At 39.7% G+C, this 20,122-nt stretch overlaps 2 protein-coding genes across 3 annotated transcripts in view; both read left to right on the forward strand.

The window, feature by feature from the left end:
* Nucleotides 1-227: 227 nt before the first annotated feature.
* Nucleotides 228-4,751, forward strand: LOC123815092 (protein PET117 homolog, mitochondrial). The gene is made up of 2 exons (XM_045833278.1): nucleotides 228-413; nucleotides 4,318-4,751. The coding sequence occupies exons 1-2, from the start codon at nucleotides 318-320 to the stop codon at nucleotides 4,471-4,473; spliced, it is 252 nt and encodes an 83-aa protein (XP_045689234.1). The 5' UTR covers nucleotides 228-317; the 3' UTR covers nucleotides 4,474-4,751.
* Nucleotides 4,752-4,763: 12 nt separating this feature from the next.
* The window catches only part of KAT14 (lysine acetyltransferase 14), a 64,472-nt gene continuing 49,113 nt past the window's right edge, over nucleotides 4,764-20,122 (forward strand). For both annotated transcript variants that reach the window (XM_045833276.1, XM_045833277.1), the window contains exons 1-3: nucleotides 4,764-5,027; nucleotides 7,438-7,556; nucleotides 10,779-10,900. In XM_045833276.1, the coding sequence (XP_045689232.1) occupies nucleotides 4,769-5,027; nucleotides 7,438-7,556; nucleotides 10,779-10,900 (500 nt within the window). In that variant the 5' untranslated portion in view covers nucleotides 4,764-4,768. The remainder of the gene's footprint in view (nucleotides 5,028-7,437; nucleotides 7,557-10,778; nucleotides 10,901-20,122) is intronic.

Here is a 20,122-nt window from a genome sequence, read left to right on the forward strand (position 1 = left end):
GAAGTGGTGCTGGGGCCAGTTTTGCGCCCCAGCTCTTCTTTAGAATTTGAATTGGCAGTGTTTTAACCCTGCCGCCTGTAGGTTAGAAGAACATCCCTCCTTTCCCAGGCTTCAACCAAAGTTGCACTTCCCAAGGAGCCGGGGCGCTGCTCGGCTCTTGATTGCTCGTGCCTGGCGGCGGAGGGAGGCACTCAAAGTGACTGGAGCTCTGTGTTCTACGTGTCGGGTCTGGCTCGCACAGTCCGCGACGCACGCTGGGTCGTCGCTCCGGAGCCCCGTGGGGGTGGTCGAGGGCGGCCGAGGTGGCCCGCGCGGGGATGTCGAGGAGCTCGAAGCTGGTGCTGGGCCTCTCGGTGGTGCTGACGGTGGCCACTGTGGCCGGCGTGCATCTGAAGCAGCGACAGGACCAGCAGGTCGGTGTCACGTGATGGTCTGTTCCGGGCCTTGCGCGGTGGTGGTCCCGGTCTCTCCGCCTGGTTTCTCGCTAGTCCTGATATTTCCTTCTCTTTCTTTTCCTCCACTGCGACGAGGCCCGGCACCCTCACGTTTTGGCTACTGCGGGTTAGGCCCTGGGTGCTGCAGCTCCCAGGCCGCGTGCGTCCTGGAGACACAGGCCACCCTCACCAGGCCGGCTCCCGGGAGCCCGGCTCTCCTAGCTGAACTTGCGAGGTTCCCTCGAACGCACGCCTGTGGGGTGGTCAGCGGTCCCGTTTTCAAGTCACAGCCACCCTGTCGTGTTACGACCCTCCAGAATGTTAGTGAGATCGCAGAAAAGTGGAGGAGGGGAAGGGATTTCCTTGGGGTACTTTCAGCGGGATACCGGCCTCTCCACCCCCAGGCCCAAGGTTAGGTCTTACTGCAGTTAAATGCTAGTAAGACTTTACCCTGTGGTAAAGAAGCACCGATCACTTTCCTTAGTGCCTGTGGCCAAGGTAATTTGGTGAGATGCCTGTATGTTGTTTTTTCATTGCAGGGGGGTGGAATTTAAGGAGTCGGTTGCTATGAAAACTAGATTCTGGGGACGTTAGCGATACCAGCCTCCAAATTATCTTTTTTTAAGGTACTTTTATTTCTGGAAACAAGACTTACTAATCAGTGGAATGACGGGCCGTTTTGTGTTTCTCGGCCCATATTTTTTTTCTTATTCAAGTTAGCAAACATTTAATGATTGATCACTATGTGCCTGGCACCATACCAGGCACTTTTGGGGACTAAAGATAAGGAAGCATACTGTTGCTGAGACTGATTCAAAACTGTGCTGCATGTTGAGTGTGAGAACGGGAACTAGGTCGTTGGTGAACAGTTAGAGAACACCTTGGTGCAGTTATTGGTTGAGCTTAGTTTGCCTAAGCTGGAAGTAATCAGTAGCAAGAAAGTCTTTGCTATTGCGTTGACTTTCTTGCATTGACTGTGCTACGTGCTCTCTAAACAGATGTGAAGCGGATGAGGTCTTTGTCCTCCATGTTCACAGTCCAAGGAAATCCAGAAGAGAGGAAGCCTGTAAAAATACAAGAATTCTCGGGAGAGAGGGAAGGGATGATTAATGATGAAAGGCATGGAAGAGACTAGAGATTTGGGTTTCTAAGAGGGTAGATTTTGTAACAGAGGCAGGAATATGGTTATGTGAGATATAGTTCTGAGGTCAGTGAACAGGGAATATTGAAGAGTGCCAGGTAAAGCTGAGTTATTGGAGCTTGGTTCTGAAACCTAGCTACACACTCGATGTTCCTGCCAAGTTTTTACAATGCAACTGAGGCTGGGCACTACTCCAGTCCTGTTAAATCAGAATCTCTTGGGGATGGGGATCACGCTTATGTATGTTTTAAAAGTGACCCAGGGGATTCTCAGCCAGGTTTGAGAACCACTGTGTTGGAGGGTTGAAGAACAGGAAGATTAAGATATTTGGAAGTTAGAGATGAAGAAAAGATGACCGGAATAACTTGTGTTTATCTTATATTCAGTTATTCATTGTGGGCTTACTTTCTAACAGTGAGAAAGAGTTGGCCAAATGATTGATGGGGTGGGTATGTAGGAGGATTCAAGGGAAGCAAGACATGATGACTTGTTTCTTCACAGTCTACTATGTACCACGTGCTGCACTAAGAACTTGACATACATCATCTTTAATCCTCACAGGAACCCAGCAAAGCAGGTAATACTTACATGAGGAGCCAGAGTTCTAGGTGTTAGAATTGGAATAATGAAGAGGTCTTAGTCACTGGTAGGGCAGTAAAGTACACATCAGAAGAAAGATGTTGGAGGCAGTCAACATAGACATTGAAACTTAGAGGAAGATAGCAAATGATGTATGGAGAGCAAGATCCTAAGTATATGCTAAAGTCTGAAAAGGCAGGGTACGATCTCAGGCAGGTGCAGAATGATTCCAGTGGAAGGTGTGGGCTTTAGGGGTTAGAGTGGGTGTGTGGGTATGTAGTGGTGTGAGGAGCACTAGATAGGAAGAATTGGGGAGGGAGGAGTGGAATGAGTACTTCCACTTCTGTTTCTGGAAGTCTGGCCAAGGGTTCAGGGATCAAGAAAATTGGTTTTCAGTTGATTTATTAGTCTTAATGACTCTTTATTCCCCCATAATATGGAGTGAAGTTCTAGGGCTGGAGGAGGTCCAGCAGGTAGATACTTGTTGAATCTTTCAAATAGACATAATAATAAGTGATGCATGCCCATCTGCCTGCGGTGAGCACGGAACGCTGTGGATGGTTTGTCGAAACAGGAGAAAAACATAACACCGAGACAACTAGGTCCTGTGGGGGAATAGGAACAGAAGGGCCACTCCTCACGTGGGGAGCGCCTTGGCCACCCTCTCTCTTGGAGGGTGCCACTTGGCCACCCTTTCTCCTGGAGGGCACCATAGCGCCTCATCCTCCTGCACAAGCAGGGTTTTATTCTTGAATACCAATACAGTTTGCAAATTACACGTAGTTAGCTTTTGAAAGGTGCTGGCAGATTTCCTACTGGGATCCCAAGCCAGAGATTTGGGGGTTTTATTTAAAAAGACTACAGGACTTAAAGCTTAGTTCTGTTTCATGCCCGTGAGTTCATATTCTAATTAAAGAGCATCCTCCAGCAAGCAGATTTCACAGTGTCTTTCGTATTCTATGTCTTAGGCCTGATTACCCCTGGAGCTGTTTGTTTCTGATCTGGGCTGTTTGGCCCCTGCAGGCCTGAGAAGACAAAGGCAGCCAGGAGACTTGGATTTCTCACATCCAAGAACAAAAACTCAGGCTTTGGCCAAATTGGTGATTGATATCGATTACCCGGTTATTTCCACAGCCCCACAAGTCTTGTCCCTGTCATTCCTTTGTGAATGTGTCTGTCTTAGGTTCATTCTCTATCCAAGAGAATTGTTACCCGTCATTGACTGCCGTTCAAGCATGAAAAGGAATGAGGCATATGAACAGGCAGTGTTCATGCCAGGGAAATAAGTTTTGTCTCCTTCGTGGCTCCTGGTCTGGAGGTCTTTCACTCAGCCTAAGTCATGGGGGGTTACAGCTTCCTGAGACCAGGCAGGGCAGTCCTCAACAAATAACTATTAAAATATTCAGACCCTGGGACCTGTCTCCATCAATTCTGCCTTACAAAACTTGTTAAAAACTTATTAGAGCATTTTGTGACTTGTAATGATAAAATGTTGGTCATGACTGGATTGATGCTTTAAAAAGTCTCCTCTTAGGTGCTAGGTCCATGTTCTGGAATTTTCTACCTTTCTTTAGTGCTTAACAAAATAACTACATTGATGGGTCTTTATTTTTTCTTTTGTTAGTAGCATTTTTTTCCTTCTCTCTCTGTTTTGTAATTGACTAATAATATTATATAATTTTAATTTTGTCTCATATATTAGAAGCTAGGTTTTCAGCACCTTACAGCTTGCTTGTTCATATTTTAGTAATCTCTTTTTCATTGATATTTATTCAACTAGAATAAAAAGTATTTCAAAGAATTACTGTAGTAATCCTTACCAAATTTTTAAGTGTCACATATCAAGTAAACTTTTAAAATTCAACACAGTAGCAGGTTTTTTTTCTTTTTTAATTGTTATTTCCAATTAAATGTTCTACACTGAATATTCAGGAGTTTCTTAAAATATTTGATAAGTAGTCATTTAAGTGATAATAACATGATAGTACATTACCAGATTAATTTGATGTTTTCTTTATTGCATTTTACATTTATGCAGAAAGTTAAAATAGAGTCTGGAAGTTTTAAGTGTATTTTGGTAATGCTGTTATTTGGATTTGAATGGCACAGAGATGGGAACCACCTGTTCAGGGTGTTACTGAAATCTGTTTTTTACATTTTTAGAGGCTTCGTGACGGAGTGATCAGAGACATTGAGAGGCAAAATCGGAAAAAAGAAAACATTCGTCTTTTGGGAGAACAGATTATTTTGACTGAGCAACTTGAAGCAGAAAGAGAGAAGACATTGGCAAAGGATCTCAAAAAGCATGACTTGAAATGAATGTGAAATATTGGTGGGACAAGTAGTGTTGAATGTGTGTGTTCGTGAGTGTTGATGGAGAATAGCTTAGTGAGATCTTCCTCCTTTTTTTGGTCACTGTTCTTTTAAACTCAATCAAGTACAAGGACAATGGATTATGTAATCTAAATTATTGCTTTAGAAGTTCATTATATCTGAGTAGAGAAGTGGGCACTCTTCTGAAGTCTGTGTAGTCCTGATAAAAGTCCCTTTAAGTGTGGTGTCCAGAGTTTACGATTGTTATAAAAAGCACTTCTGACCCTGTGAGAAAAAAGGGATGGATAGTAACATCCACCTGAGTAGTTTGATAAGTCGCCATGATGATGAAGCCACAAGAACATCTACCTCAGAAGGACTGGAGGAGGGTGAAGTAGAGGGGGAAACTCTCCTGATTGTTGAATCAGAGGACCAGGCATCAGTAGACTTGTCTCATGATCAGAGTGGGGATTCCCTCAACAGTGATGAAGGAGATGTATCCTGGATGGAGGAGCAGCTGTCCTACTTCTGTGACAAATGCCAAAAATGGATACCAGCCAGTAAGGAGCTTCTCGATTCCTTTGGTTTGTCGGTTTCTGTGTGGTTGGTTTTTTTACCCTATGAAAGAACATGAATGTAAAATAGACCTAAATAAAAAGATAATTATTATATTTATTTTTAGTTTAACTAAATTTATATAAAACGCACATTTATACTAATAAAAACTGTCAACATCTATCAAGTTGTTAAATTAATGTTCTTTATGGTAATTCAATAAAGATTAGAAAATTGTAAATTCTGTGTTCCTTAAAGAATTAGCCAGATTTTTCCAACAAGGCTATGTTAAGAATTTGAATCCAAATTCTAGGCCCAGTGTAGAATTAAAGTTCAAGTTAATAACAATTACTCTTAATATTTACCTTAATGGAAAACTCCTGCTATTGTATGCTGAAGTAAGGCTAGAATTAGCAGAGTAAACGTGTTTTGTCCTTTTTTTCTAGGACTATTCTTGTTTTCTACTTGTTGGCCTCTGATCTGCTGGCAATAGATATATACACACATGCTTCCCTGATACTTTAGTTTTTCAGCTCAGTCTTTTCAACTGCTAGCTTCCTAGTTCTTTAGGAAGAGTATACTTTGCCAGTCATCATGAGTCTTTACCAAAAAAAAAGGGGGTTTTGTATTAGGTGGAGAACAGTAAAGATGTATATACTAGAGGAATTCTTTGTGTAATGGACTTTGTAACTAGGTCAGAGAAGAAAAATTTTTGTATGTAATTGTAAAGTAGGGCATTTTCTAGTGTGTAGAAATGTTTTAAAGACTCATCTATTCAGGTAACAGTTACTACTAATACATAACTTTTCACAGAAAACAAACCTAGAATTTATTATATCTTAGGTAATTTTTACTTAAGAGCTCTTTCTGCTTATTAGTTCAAGATCCTGCCTAAAGATCTCAGTGGCTTTCCCCCTGTTTTCACAGGATACATTTTCAACTGCACTTTATGATTGTGCCCTTGCTACTTTAGCCTCTCTCTTTAGATTCCTCTTATCCTCGCACATAAAGAGAACTTTCTGTTACGGTGAGCTTTTATTGGGTTGGCCAAAAAGTTCATTTAGTTTTTTCTGTAAGACGGTTCTAGTTGTGCTTAGATGTCTTTAACTTCATTTGAAACAATTTGATTGTATTATGACATTCAGCTGTCATATCAGTGTGCATTAAAAAAACATGAAAATTTGTGTAGCCATTTTAATGCTGAAGATGGAAGAAAATAAGCAACATTTTTGGCATGTTATGCTTTATTATTTCAAGAAAGGTAAGAACACAACTGAAATGCAAAAGTAAAAGATTTGTGCAATGTATGGAGGACCAAAAGTGGTTTGTGAAATTTCTTGGTACCGTTGACATTTTGGCCAAACAATTCTTTGCTGTGGAACTGTTTTATGCATTGGAACATGTTTAGCAGCTTCTACTAAACATGGCCTCTACTCACTAGACACCAATAGTGGGAGATAGCTGACATACTCAAAATATCCAAATCAATAAAGTTATTGGTGAAGATGAAAACGTGTCTTCTATTTGTGGAAAAAACTAAATGGACTTTTTGGCCAATCCAATCATTCTCTACAAACAAGTCTTTTTTATCCTTAGGAACTTAGCAAATTTTAATTTCCTTTCTGGAACATGCATCGCTATAGCCTCCAATGCCCGCATACACAAGCATCTCTGTTCCCCTGGCCAATTCTAATCATCTTGTAGAACTCACTTTTTCTAGCTCTCCTATCTTTCCAATGTGGGTTATGCATCCCTTTTATGTGCCCTCACATTGCCCTTAGCACCACAGTGATTTTTGTGTCTTCATAGAGTATGTGCCACCTGGGAACTTTAAAAAATGCAAACCCAGGCCGGGCTTCCGAGACTGATTCATTTCATGTGGGGTGGGCCAATGCATGTTAAAAACAAAACCCAAAATCCTCCCTAGGTGATTCTGATATACGGTGAGGATGGAGAACTGTGCTGTTGTGATTACCTATTTCCTCATGTGTCTCTTACAGAATTTAAGCTACTGAGAACAGTTACTATCTATACCTGCTTTGGGCAGAGTAGTTCCAGTGCCTAGCCTAGTGCCTGATACTTCAGTGGGTGGACAGATATTGTTTGAATGTGTAAAGAGACCTATAGGAGTCAGGAATGTTAGTAGCTGGAAAATCCAGTGAGCAACAAGTGAGCCTTGCCTAGTATCTTTCTCCTAAAAGTAAAGGAACCAGTGATCTTAAGTTGGGCACACACTTGATGTTGGAAGAATACAAATCTTTCTACTCCCTTCCCTGCCTCCTATTGTGGACTGGCTGTGGGGGGGTGGGGTGGGGAGGAGAAAAACAGCATAGGAAACTTGGAAAATCTGGTTGATAAAAACTAAACATTTGGGTTACCACAGCTCTATGATAAACGTTTTTGTTTTTCTCCTAGGTCAGCTGAGGGAACAGCTCAGTTACCTTAAGGGTGATAATTTTTTTAGGTTTACTTGTTCGGATTGCTCAGAAGATGGCAAAGAGCAGTATGAAAGGCTGAAGCTAACATGGCAGCAAGTGAGTAAAAGGCTCTTCTGTATAATTCATGAGCTTGGTCCCCCAAGGAATTTATTGGAATGTATGGAGAAAGGAACTTCTGTGAGCTTTTGAGCTGTTTTGAGCATCACTTTTTATTTACCCATGAAAATTATGTACTGAATGTGTGGAGAAAGTTCTTGGTACTCAGTGCTAACTTCGTGAATTGGGTTTGAGGTTCTTGAAAACACACGATTTCATTTTTTTAAAAGATTTTATTTGTTTTTAGAGAAGGAAGGGAGGAAGAGAGGAAGAGAAACACCTGTGTGAGAAACACATTTGGTTCACTCTCATATGCGCCCCAACCAGGGACTGAACCTGTAACCCAGGCATGTGTCCTGACTGGGAATCCAACTACCAACCTTTCCTTTGCAGGATGATAGCCAACCAACTGAGTCACACTGATCAAGGCACAGTTTCATTTTTATGTAATACCAAACTCTGACTTTCATTGAAAATTAAGTTCACATTTTTCTGGCAGCCTTTTTTGGAAAAATGAAACCATTTTTAAAAATGGAAAGATGGCCCATTGGAAATAGATTAGGAAGACATAAGGTGGTTGATTGTAGAAACCAACACAGTCCAGCTTTTCTGCATTTGAACTCAAACATGTTTAAATATTTTTTGCTTGATGAATACTTATGTCCACTTTTAGTCACCTTGAATACCAGTACCATAATCCAGCTTAGTCTGATTGAGATAGCCTTATCGTATAGCCTGAGCGATAACTTTTTATTGATCTTCGGTTGTATTAATTTTTTTGGTTTTGTTTTTATATTAATATGTCTATAGTAAGGATAATGTATATACAGTGTTTAAGTTCTAAAAAGGAACACATTATACGTATTCAATTTTATGTTTGTTGATTCAACAAATGTTGAGTACCTGTAATGAACCAGGCACTGTTCTAGGCCTGGAGGCTACTGTGATGAACTTGCACAGCTAAGACCCCTGCCCCATGCAGTGACATTCTAGACATTTATTTTAGATTGTAAGTGTACAACTAAGTTAGTTACCCATTGCACTTTTTTGCTATGAAGGAAATAAAACAGGGTAATGAGAAAAGATTGTATATTATACCATCTAAGCCACTTTAGGTGTTCCTTGCAAATCGTAGTTGCTTTAGCAGCCTTAGATTTATCTTAATTATCAGCTTTATTAGGACATCTAATGAAATCTGTCAGTGGTGAATGGAAGGAGTCTTTGACTTGTCTGAAAATATATGAGTAGAAAGTGAAGTTTGTATTGAGGATATAGTCTCATGAATGTTGTAATTCCAATATTTTTCTCAAAGAGCACATGCAACCTACTCTAGGCAGGGTCAGTTTAATGTTAATAGATTATTCTGATGTGTGCACATGTAGGCAGATTTGCACTTAGCTTGCAAGTAGCTTCTCAAAAGCTGTAAAATGGAAGAGCAAATATATGTATTTTGTTATTTTCAGGAATATGAGTATTCTCTGAAGGTTCTTTTTAAAAGAAAAACTAGTTTTTGATTGTATTGCTCAGAATATACGATTGGCTCAATTTGCACATTTAATTAGACTAATAACACTTGGAAATTATTTCTTTTACTTCCAAAGACACATTGGTGGTGGATAATACTGGTGTGATGAAATGATAACTTCCATCAGGTGCATCTGGTTCTTGGCAAGCTGTTGACCAGTGTTTCTCGTTGCATCTTAAAAACTCAGTCTGTCATCAAAGAGCTGACAGACACTCAGTTGGTCTTGAATAAATTTCATTGGAATGTCGGAATTGGAATGTTCATTGGAATGTTTTAAAATCTTAAACTTTGTATTTGTTGCTTTATCAAAGTAATAAATGGAAATGCTTGCTTGTATTACTGAATACCAACAGTGAAAAGGTCTGGTCTCCTGACTAAAAGGCCTCTTTCTTCCACAGCCTCCTTTTATCTTCTGTCTTCCTCTTTGGTGGCTTGTGAACAAAAAGTTTGAAATGCAGGAGAATCTTTATCATGTGTTTGGGAAGGACAGTGTAGTTTTTACATTCTTGTCCTGGACAGTCATTCTTACTTTACAAGGAAAGAAAGATACCATGATTGTTTTTCAAGATACTTGTGTCTGCTGTGTCTGTGCCAACCCCGAACTAGGCCCTGGGGATACACTGGTTCACAAGGCTGGCCTGTTACTGATGAGTATGTCTAATCATGTGAGCAGAAAACTAAACTGGGATGCATTCTTTTAGATTATGAATTCCAGGAGAGGAGGAAAACCATGTCCTTTATATATTGAGCTTGTAATTTTCCTCAGTAAGTATTGTGATAATAGGTAAAGTTATTTTCATGTACATTTGAATTTTTAACTTTTTAAAGTAATGAAATGTTTCAAATATAAAAAAAATAGATTGGAAATAAATTAACAGACACTTATGTATCTGCCACTGAAATTAACAGTGAATTATGTTTCTGAGGTACTGTAGGAGTGAGTGGGCAGAAGTTCGCTTCATTCTTTCCTTAAAGTACTTCTTGAAAAATAACTTTTAAAAATTGTGGTAATAAGCCCTGCCTGGTATGGCTCAATGGATTGAGCACCGGCCTGTGAAACAAAACAAATAAAAATTGTGGTAATATATACCCACCATAAAAGCTTACAATTTTGAGCATTTTTAAGCATACAGTTCAGTGGAATAAAGTGTGTTTACATTGTTTGGCAACTATCACCACCATCCATTTCCAGAACTTTCTTAGCTTCCCAAACTGAAACTCCATATCCATTAAACAGTAACTCCCCATGAACAATAACTGCTCAAAGGAAGATGATTGTTGGTTAATGTAGACCTGATGCAAAAATAAGTGAAAGAATTTGAAAAATCTGTTCACGGGGTTATTTGTTAGGCTGTCCAAAAGTTTTGTAAAGTTAAGGATGGGGGGAATTGAAACTCAGTTTGGAAGCATCAGAATTGCCTTGGGTCATAGACACTCTCATGGGACTATTGGGAGTTAAAGCTGTGGACCCAAACATTGGGGGGATGAATTAAATAAACTTTAATAGACTTCTTTATAGCTTCAGGATCCTCCTTATGGAAATAAATTCTATACTAAGAATATTCTAATATTATCCTTCCTTTCTCCCCTCCATTCTCCAGCATTACTACCTAGAATATAAAACATATTCCACCCCCCTACAGATTAACACCCTTAATCATGCCTCTCTCCCATCCCTTGTTTACTTTGTGTTTCAGGTTGTCATGTTGGCAATGTACAACTTGTCTCTGGAAGGAAGTGGACGTCAAGGTTATTTCAGGTGGAAAGAGGATATCTGCGCTTTTATTGAGAAACATTGGACTTTTTTACTAGGGAATAGGTAATGTGATTTTTAAAAAGTCTTTTACTTGAACAAAGATGTGAAGAACAAAGAATATTTGAGACAGCTTGAGACAGCCTAATACAGCCCTCTACAGCAGTAATTTTGAACTTTTTTCATCTTATAGAACACATAAACTAATTCTAAATTCTGCAGCACACACAAAAATAAATTTTTTGCTGACCTGACCAAAAACATAGGCATAATTTGATTCATTCATACTGGATGGCTATTGTTGTGTTGCTGTTGTTATTTATTTTTATTTGACAGTCTAAGGGAAAAGAGGTCAGTAAAAATGGTCAGGTACTATGTGTTTTAAAAATTGTTATGGCACACCAGTTAAAAATTGCTGCTCTGGAGAATTAGAATACATGTTTGCTTGTGGCAGTTACAGACAATTTTGTAAGTCAGAAAATGTCCTTATGGGAAGATCGGAAGAAAAATAATGACAATTATTGACTGTACCCATTAATATTGCTCTTCATTAATAGAGACTTGTTAGTATTTGTTTTATTAACTGGGAGAACAGTTTTATAATTTTGGTATTACAGTGCTTAGCAAAGTCTAGGTACATTAGTACACATATGGCTTATTCATTCATTCTTTTCGTAATAATGCTTTAAATTTGCTGCTGAGTGTACTCCTCCTTGGTGGCTACTTAGGTTCATCAGACTTAGGGATGCCAGTGCACAGACATTGAGACCATGTGTTTTAACTAAATGAATGTGTGGACCTAATAAGATCTTTATTGCTATTTAGGAATTAGTGAGTTTGCAACTGCATTTGTGAATTCTGTTTGAGGTTCTGATTGTTAACTGCCATCTGAAGTCGTGTGTGAAATTCATAAATATTGCATATTGGGTCAGTGTAGATGAGATAAAGGCTCTGATCACATCATGTCAGAGCTGGGAGTTTGTACGTGTCCTCACTCTGAACTCACTGCAGCCTCTATTTCCTCCAGTGCTGAGAAGTCATAGTTCTGCTGATGTTCCTGGGAATTCAGGGAAGACATTTGTAAGGAGGGATGACCTTCTAGAGGCTTGCTATGAGTTAAAAATAGAATAGATTCAGTACATTTTTACTAAAGGAGTCATTTTTGTTCTGGAGTATTTTAGTGGTACTAAGGAAAGAATTGACAGTATAACTCGTTCTTTTTCTCAAAGAAAGGAAATCTGTTGTCTTAGTTGAATGATTTAGCACTATTTGTGGAACTCAATAGATCCCATTTATAAGGGACAAGAAAGGGAAAAAAACTGATAAAATTAGATCTTGGAATGTTTTCATAATCTCTTAGTGCTGTTCTGTTTAATGGATTGTCTTCTGGAAGAAATTGGATTTAAATTGACTATTGTTAAGGATATTGCCTTTCTTTTAACAGAACTTGTTCGGTTTCACTTGTTCATTTCTACAGCCTGTTCTTTTTAAATATGTCTGAAAGGCATTAATTACTTTCCAGTTGCTATATAGTTTAACCACTAGACTAGTGGTGTTGGCCATAATAATGCATCCCTTGAATTATTATATAGTTATTTAAATCAAGTCACTTAAAAATGCATTTATTTTATAAAAAAAAACTTCACACCAAGTTGGGAAGTGAAAAACTCCTATCATTTGTCATAAATAGAATGAAACTATAAAAATAAATGCACTAGAAATAAAATGCCATTAAGTTGTAGGCCCATGAGACCCACTTTCTTCATCAAAAGGGGAGAATACATATGTTAGAATTTCAAACAACAAAGTTACTCCTTGTTCTAACCAGAAGGAGTGAAAGAGAATTAAAATTTACTCTGTGATTCTTTGTTACTCGGTTTTCTGACCAGTGCTAACCTTTATTTTGGAACTCTGCTTTAAACTCAGTGATTGGGAGGTCACCTGAAACTGCTCCTTGATCGAGTCACCACGGGCTCTGTTGTCTCTGTATGAACATACACAGAATCACTATACCCGAGAGAACCAGGCTGAAAAAACATTTGCAGTCAAACTTTTTTCATAGCTAATAAAGATTTGAATTCTCCTATTCATAGAACATGTTTTAGTTCTTAACAGTAGTAACCATTTCTTATTTGCTATAAAAGGTAGGAGAATAGCATACTGTGTAATGAAGTTCTAAATTTGAATACATTTTCTTTCAGATACTTATAGATTTTGCTTTTGTGCCTTTAATATTGTTTACTTTTTATTTATATTTTATTGATTATGCTATAACAGTTGTCTTGATTTTTCTCCCGTTGCACCCTTCCACCAAGTGGCCCTTGTTCCCTCAGGCAATCCTCCTACCATTGTTCATGTCCATTGGTCATGTGTATAATTTCTTTGGGTACTGCATTTCTTATACTATACTTCACATCCTCATGGCTATTCTGTAACTACCTATTTGTACTTCTTAATTCCCTCACTTCTTCACCCATTCTCTTCCTTGTCCCTCCCATCTGGCAACCTCCTGATGACTAACTTCTTTTCTCTTGCTTTTAAGAGTCTCTCTTTATCTTTAACCTTCGGCCTTTTAATAATGATATGTCTTGGAGTGGGCCTCTTTACATCCATCATAATTGGGACTCTTGCGCTTCTTGGACTTGCATGTCTATTTCCTTCACCAATTAGGGAAGTTTTCTTTCACTATTTTTTCGGAAAGATTCCCAATTTCTTACTCTTTCTCTTCTCTTCTGGCATAGCTATGAGGAGAATGTTGGACCAGAGGCTGTTTCACACTATCCTCATTTTTTTTAATTCTTTTTTTCTTCTTGTTGTTCCAATAGTTGTTTTTTGCCTCCTTATGTTCCAAATCATTGATTTGATTCTTGGCTTCATTCTACTGTTGTTTCCCTGTAAATTGATCTTTATTTCAATTAGTGTATCATTTGTTTCTGACTGGGTTTTTTTTTAAATTCTCCTGAGGTCCTCACTAAGTTTCTTGAGCATCGTTAAAAACAGTGTTTTGAACTCTTCATCTAGTAGATTGCTTGTCTCCATTTTGTTTAGCTCTTTTTCTGGAGTTTTGATCTGTTCTTTCATTTGGGCCATGTTTCCTTATTTCTTCGTCTTTGCAGCCTCCCTGTGTTTGTTTCTATGTATTAGGTAGAGCTCTTTTGACTCTGTGTCTTGGTAGTGTGGCCTAATGTATGGTGGCCTGTTGGGTACAGTGGCACAGCCTCCCCTTTGTCCAGGTTGGGTATTCGAAGTGTGCCCTTTGTGTGGGCTGAGAACACACTCCTCTTGTATTTGAGCCTTGGTCGCTGTTGGGAGATCAATGGGAGGAACTGACCCAGGCCAGTCAGCTGCAAAGACTGGCTGTGACCATGGACCACCAACCCCTGCCCTCGATGGGGCGTCAGATGTGTAGGGACAGGATGGTGGTGAGGATCTGACATGGTCTGTAGCTGTCCACTGGGTGTGTTGGTCCTGGGATATCCCAGGTGGCACAGCCTAAGGTCAGCCTCTACCTGTGTTTTGTCTGGGGCATCCTGTCTGAACTGTAAAGCAGTCTGAGATGGCTCCTACATGTGCTGGCCTTGGAGATTCCCAGGTGTAGCCAAGCTGTGCCTCTAATCTGACTGCCACTAGGGCTCATGGAAGCCAGCTGTTGCTTGTTTGATAGGATTTGGGAGCCAAGACCAGCCATTCTTATAGAAAAGTAGCTTGGGTAGAGCCTCTCTGGATCTCCAAGGTGGGTCACACAATGTTAGCCAGGTTGATAGAATCTCAGATATGGTACCAGCTTACCGGCTTTGTGGAGTTAGGACTCAGTAAAGGGACAATGACTTCTGCTCATCCTGATGCCACACTTCAGTCTCTCCCTGTATACCACTGGTGCCTTTCAAGCTGCCACCTTGGTGCTGGGGTTCAGAGGAAGCAAGTCTGAGTAGGTAAGTCTGTGTGTGGTTCCCCAAGATGAACTGCTCTGAGATCCAGTTGCCTCCTCCACCTGCTGTTTTTCGCAGCCAGGAGATGTGGGGACTTACCGTCCTGGCACTGGAATCCTGGGCTGGGGCTGCTGGTGTGTGTCTGGGACTCCTTGCTCCTGAGATACCCCTTCCGAAATTTTATCCACGTGGGTGTGGGGCTAGCCTGTTTCACTTCTGTGCCCCTCCTAACAGTTTGGATGGATGTAGTTTCTTCATTTCTGTAGTTGTCAGACTTCCATTCAACTTGATTTCTGACATTCCTAAGTGATGGTTCTTCTATATTTGAATTGTAATTTTGATGTGGCTATGCAAAGAGGTGAGTCACACCTGCCTATGTCACTATCTTGATTGGAAGCTGCCTTTAATTTTTATTTAGTTTAAGTGTGTAAAGGATTATTTAGGGATAATCTAAATAACTATATGTACCTATTATAGAAATAAATTAAAAAATATACAGAAGCTTTATTAATTACCACAGTTTAATTGCCATTGTGTGTGTGCTCATTTAATTTGCTCGTACAATCTCAGCCTTGAATTCTTCCAGAAGGAGTACCTTTGATTAGTGAAGAATAGTCTGAATAGCTTATTCTTTATTGATTTTAAGGTGCACAATATTTCAGATTTTTATTTCTCTGACAGCTGGATATATCTTACAAGTGATGGTGTGTCAAAATTTGATAGTTTTCTTATATATAAATGATATATTTTAAAATTAGAAGGTCTTATATTTGATGAAATATGAAACAACACATTCATAGTATTTAAAATTCAAAAAGTTATATGAAGATTCTAGGGAGATGGCAGAGTAGCAAGCACCAGAAATTTGTCTCCCTACCTAGACAGTAATTACAACTGGAGAATCTGTCTGATGTAACTCCAAAAATGGGGTTTTTGGAGTCTGTTGAAGGTTTTCAAATTTCAGGGGAAGGTTTGGATAGTAAATTGCTCTTAATTTCAGTTTCAACTCTTAGGATTCACTGTAGCTTCTGCCTATCCCTCATACTTCAGCTGTGGCAGGCAACAATATGCATGTCCTCAGAGCAGCTTGCATATAGCTTATGGGAGCCAGGGTGGAGAAAAAAGACCCTGTCCTCCAAATATTGTGATCTGTGCTCAGATCACTGCTGTTCCTGACAACAGGTACAAAGAGGTAGGTGGCCATTGTTTCATTTCCTCTGTTACAAGCTACTTCCCCTCTAGCTGAATCAGTTTTTAAGGGATTTAATAGGCTGGTTCCACCCCTCTCCACTTCATTTGTCTTTTTGTTTGCTTTTTGGAGCCAGACATTCAAAAGCAACTACATATACAAGGGAAATTAGAAGATTAATATACGTGCTCAGGGGAAGGCACACACTCAGAAATGACCTGAGAAGACCTTAAGTTTATACAATTCATGCTGATCTTTGGCACAAGGGACAGCCTACGTCAATCAAAAAACTAAAACCAAACTTTGGGAATAATCTAATTTCCAGAGTTACTATGTTATTAAATTCAAATGTCCTATTTTAAATTTAAAAAATTAAAAGGAATACAATGAAACAACCAAGTATGGTCCATTCAAAGGAAAAAACATGATCCAACAGATACTTCCTTAAAAAAAAAACAAAAACAAAAAAACCAATGGTGGATTTACTAGACAAAGACTTTAAAACAACTGTCAAAGATGTGCAAAGAACCAAAGGAAGATGTGGAGAAAGTTGAGAAAATGATGTAAGAAAAACCAGAAATATCAGCAAAGAGGTAGGAAACCTAAAAAGAAGTCAGAAAGAGATTCTGGAGCTGCAAAGTATAGTAACTGGAATGAAATATTGACTAGAGAGATTCAAAGGTAGACTTGAGAGGTTCAATAGAGAGATTAAATAGGCAGAAAGTAGATTCAATGAACTTGAGGATAGGACCATGGGAAGTATTAGGTCTGAGGAACAGAAAGCAAAAAGATCAAGAAGTGACCAGAACCTAAGGGATCGATGGGATACCACCAACTGAACTAATAGTCATTGTGTGAGAAAGCAAGTGAAATGACATCCCCTATGGTCACACTGTTTGGGCAAGAGGAGGGAGCCTGCAAAAGTTTGAAAAAGTTTAGACTGGAGAGGTGCTGTGGAACTAGAATATTGCTGGTAAAAGCTAAAGTTATTTGCTTCATCACTAATGGTGTTTATGCCTATTGGTTTATTTTTTTGCCTTTCTTTTTAGTACATCATTTTTGCTAAGAATACTTTTTTCTTTTGCTTCCTACCACTACTTTAGAACTGTTAAACTGGCTTTCTTATGAAAGAATTTCTGGTAATTGACTTATGTTTTCAAGGTGGAAATAAAACAGTTGCGTTTGAAAGAATTTTCAAGAGGAACCTGAGTATTAGACATTTAACATATTTAAAAAATTTTGTTATATATACTCTTGTGTAATTATATACTTGCTTACCCCACCCCCAATGTTAAATTCTTTGTTTTTGGAACATATTGTGCAATATAATTTTAACCCATTCTGTGGTGTAAAGGCCAATAGGAACAGACTAATAGATGCACCTGATACCTTGGGTAAAATGAACTATTTATTAGGGTAGATAGGTAAACACAGCTCAACTCCTTGAACAACCACGTGAAAATTATAACTAATATGTAACAGCCATCACTCAGAACCATCAGAAATCGATTTGAATGGAAGTCTGACTACTATGAAATTAAGAAACCACATCCATCCAGACTGGTAGAGAAGGCAGATATGTGAAATGGGCTGGTCCCACATCCATGTGTGGTGGATAAAAATTTGGGAGGGATATCTCAGGGGCAAGGAGTACCAGCCCTATACCGAGCACTCCAGCCTAGGGTTCCAGTAGGAAGATAAGTCCCCATAACTTTTGGCTGCAAAGACCAGCAGGGATTGTTCAGTAGAAGAAACTTCTGGAGTCCCAAGCAGTTCCCCTTAAAAAACCCACATGTGGACTTACACAGACACACTCCCTCTGAGCTCCCACACACTGGGGTAGCAGCTTGAAAAGCACCAGTGGCATACAAAGAGGAACTGAAGTATCTGTCATCAAGGTGGGAGCTAGCGGAGAGTTTACTCCCAGCCAGAAAAGTGAGCAGCAGCCATTGTCACTTTTCTGAGCCTTCCCCACACAGAGCCGCAGAGCAAACAGTCAGGTGCCATATCTGAAGACTTGACCAACCTGGCTAACACTGTTTGCCCTTCCTTGGAGATCCCTGATACTCCATCCCTTTGAATGTACTGTTCCATCCAAACTGTTAACTGTCCCACCAAATTTACAGGCCCATCCAAACTGTTAACTGACTTTTCCATATGAATGCCTGGTCTTGGCTATTGCTTTACAACTTCCAAAATCCTATCAAATGAGCAAGAGCTAGGTGGCCCCAGGCCTGGAACTAGCAGCAGCCAGCCTAGATTCAAAGCTTGCCTTTCCCTTGGAATCTCCAGCCCAGCACAAGTAGCAGCTTGAAGGCTCAGAAAAGTGACAATGGCTGCTGCCCACCTTTCTGTCTGGGAGTAAGCTGTCTGCCAGCTCCCACCTCGATGACAGATACTTCAGTTCCTCCTTGTGTGCCACTGGTGCTTTTCAAGCTGCTACCCCAGTGGTGTGGAAGCTCAGAGGGAATGTGTCTGTGGTAGTCCACATGTGGGTTTTTTAAGGGGAACTGCTTGGGACTCTTTCTTCTACTGAACAATCCCCGCTGGTCTTCGCAGTCAGAAGTTTGCAGCACAAGTTACAGTCAGGTTGCTTTATAGCTCATGCAGGGTGGCCCTTGGCAGAACACAGGAGAGCGCTGACCTTGGCCTGTACAACCTGGGGAGCCCAGAGCCCCAGGTACATAGGTACCTAGTGGACAGCTACAGACCACATCAGAGTACCACCACCCTGCCCCCACAAAACAGATCCTTCACAGAGGGTGGAAATTGTCATTCAGTGGTCACAGTCAGTCCTTGGAGCTGACTGGCATATGCAGATCCCTCTCATTGACCTGCCGACAGCAATCAAGGCTCAACTACAAGAGGAGGGTGTACTCAGTGCACACAAAGGGCGCACTTCGAGTACCCTGCTTGGGTGGTAAGGGAGGCTGTGCCACTGAACCCTATAGGCCACCTATACATTAAGCCACACTACCAAGACATGGAGTCAAAGCAGCTCTACCTAATACATAGAAACAAACACAGGGAGGCTGCCAAAATGAGGAGGCAAAAATGGCACAAATGAAAGTAAAGACCAAATTCCAGAAAAAGAACTAAATAAAATGGAGATAAGCAATTTATTAGATGCACAGCATGAAACACTAGTTACTAGGATTCTCAAGGAACTTAGTGAGGATGTTAACAGCATAGAAAAGAAGAGTTAGAAATGAAGCAAACACTAATTTAAATAAAAAACAATTTACAGGAAAACAATTTACAGGGAAACAACAGTAGAATGGATGAAGCCAAGAATCAAATCAATGATTTAGAACATAAGAAAGCAAAAAACAACTATGCAGAACAAGAAGAAAAAGTAGTCCAAAAAAAACAAGGATAGCCTAAGTAGCCTCTGGGACAACTTCAAGTGTTCCAACATTTGCATGATAATGGGTGCCAGAAGGAAAAGAGAAAGAGGAAGAAATTCAAAATCTGGTTGACAAAATAATGAAAGAAAAATTCCCCTAATTTGGTGAAGAAAATAGACATGCAATTTCAAGAAGTACAGACAGACCCATACAAGGTGGATGCAAATATGCCTACACCAAGACACATCATAATTAAAATGCCAAAGGTTAAAGATAAAAAGAGAATTTAAAGAGCAGCAAGAGTAAAGCAGTTATTTATGTAGAGGGGTAGTCCCATAAGACCATCAGCTGATTTCTCAAAAGTAACTTTGCAGGCTATAAGGGATTGGCAAGAAATATTCATGGAAAAGTCATGAAAAGCAGGGACCTACAGCCAGGATTGCTCCACACAGCAAAGCTATCATTTAGAATTGAAGGGGAGATAAAGAGCTTCCCAAACAAGAAAAAACTAAAGGAGTTCATCATCACCAAACCATTATTATATAGAAGGTTAAAGGGACTTATTTTAGGGAAAAAAAAAAAAAAGATCCAAACTATGAAAAATAAAAAGGCACTGAACACATACATATCAACAATTGAATCTAAAAAACAAATTAAGCAAACAAGAAGAACAGAGACAAAGTCATGGACACGGAGTTCATTTTGTTGGTTGCCAGATGGGAGGGAAGTGTAGGGGGATTGAGAAAGAGCTGAGTGGATTAAGAAGTACAGATAGGTAGTTACAGAAATAAACATGGGGTTGTAAAGTACAGTATAGAAAATG

This window comes from Phyllostomus hastatus, unplaced genomic scaffold (assembly GCF_019186645.2).
Source record: "Phyllostomus hastatus isolate PE091 unplaced genomic scaffold, TTU_PhHast_1.1 phas_contig_17, whole genome shotgun sequence".
NCBI classification, from domain to species: domain Eukaryota; kingdom Metazoa; phylum Chordata; class Mammalia; order Chiroptera; family Phyllostomidae; genus Phyllostomus; species Phyllostomus hastatus.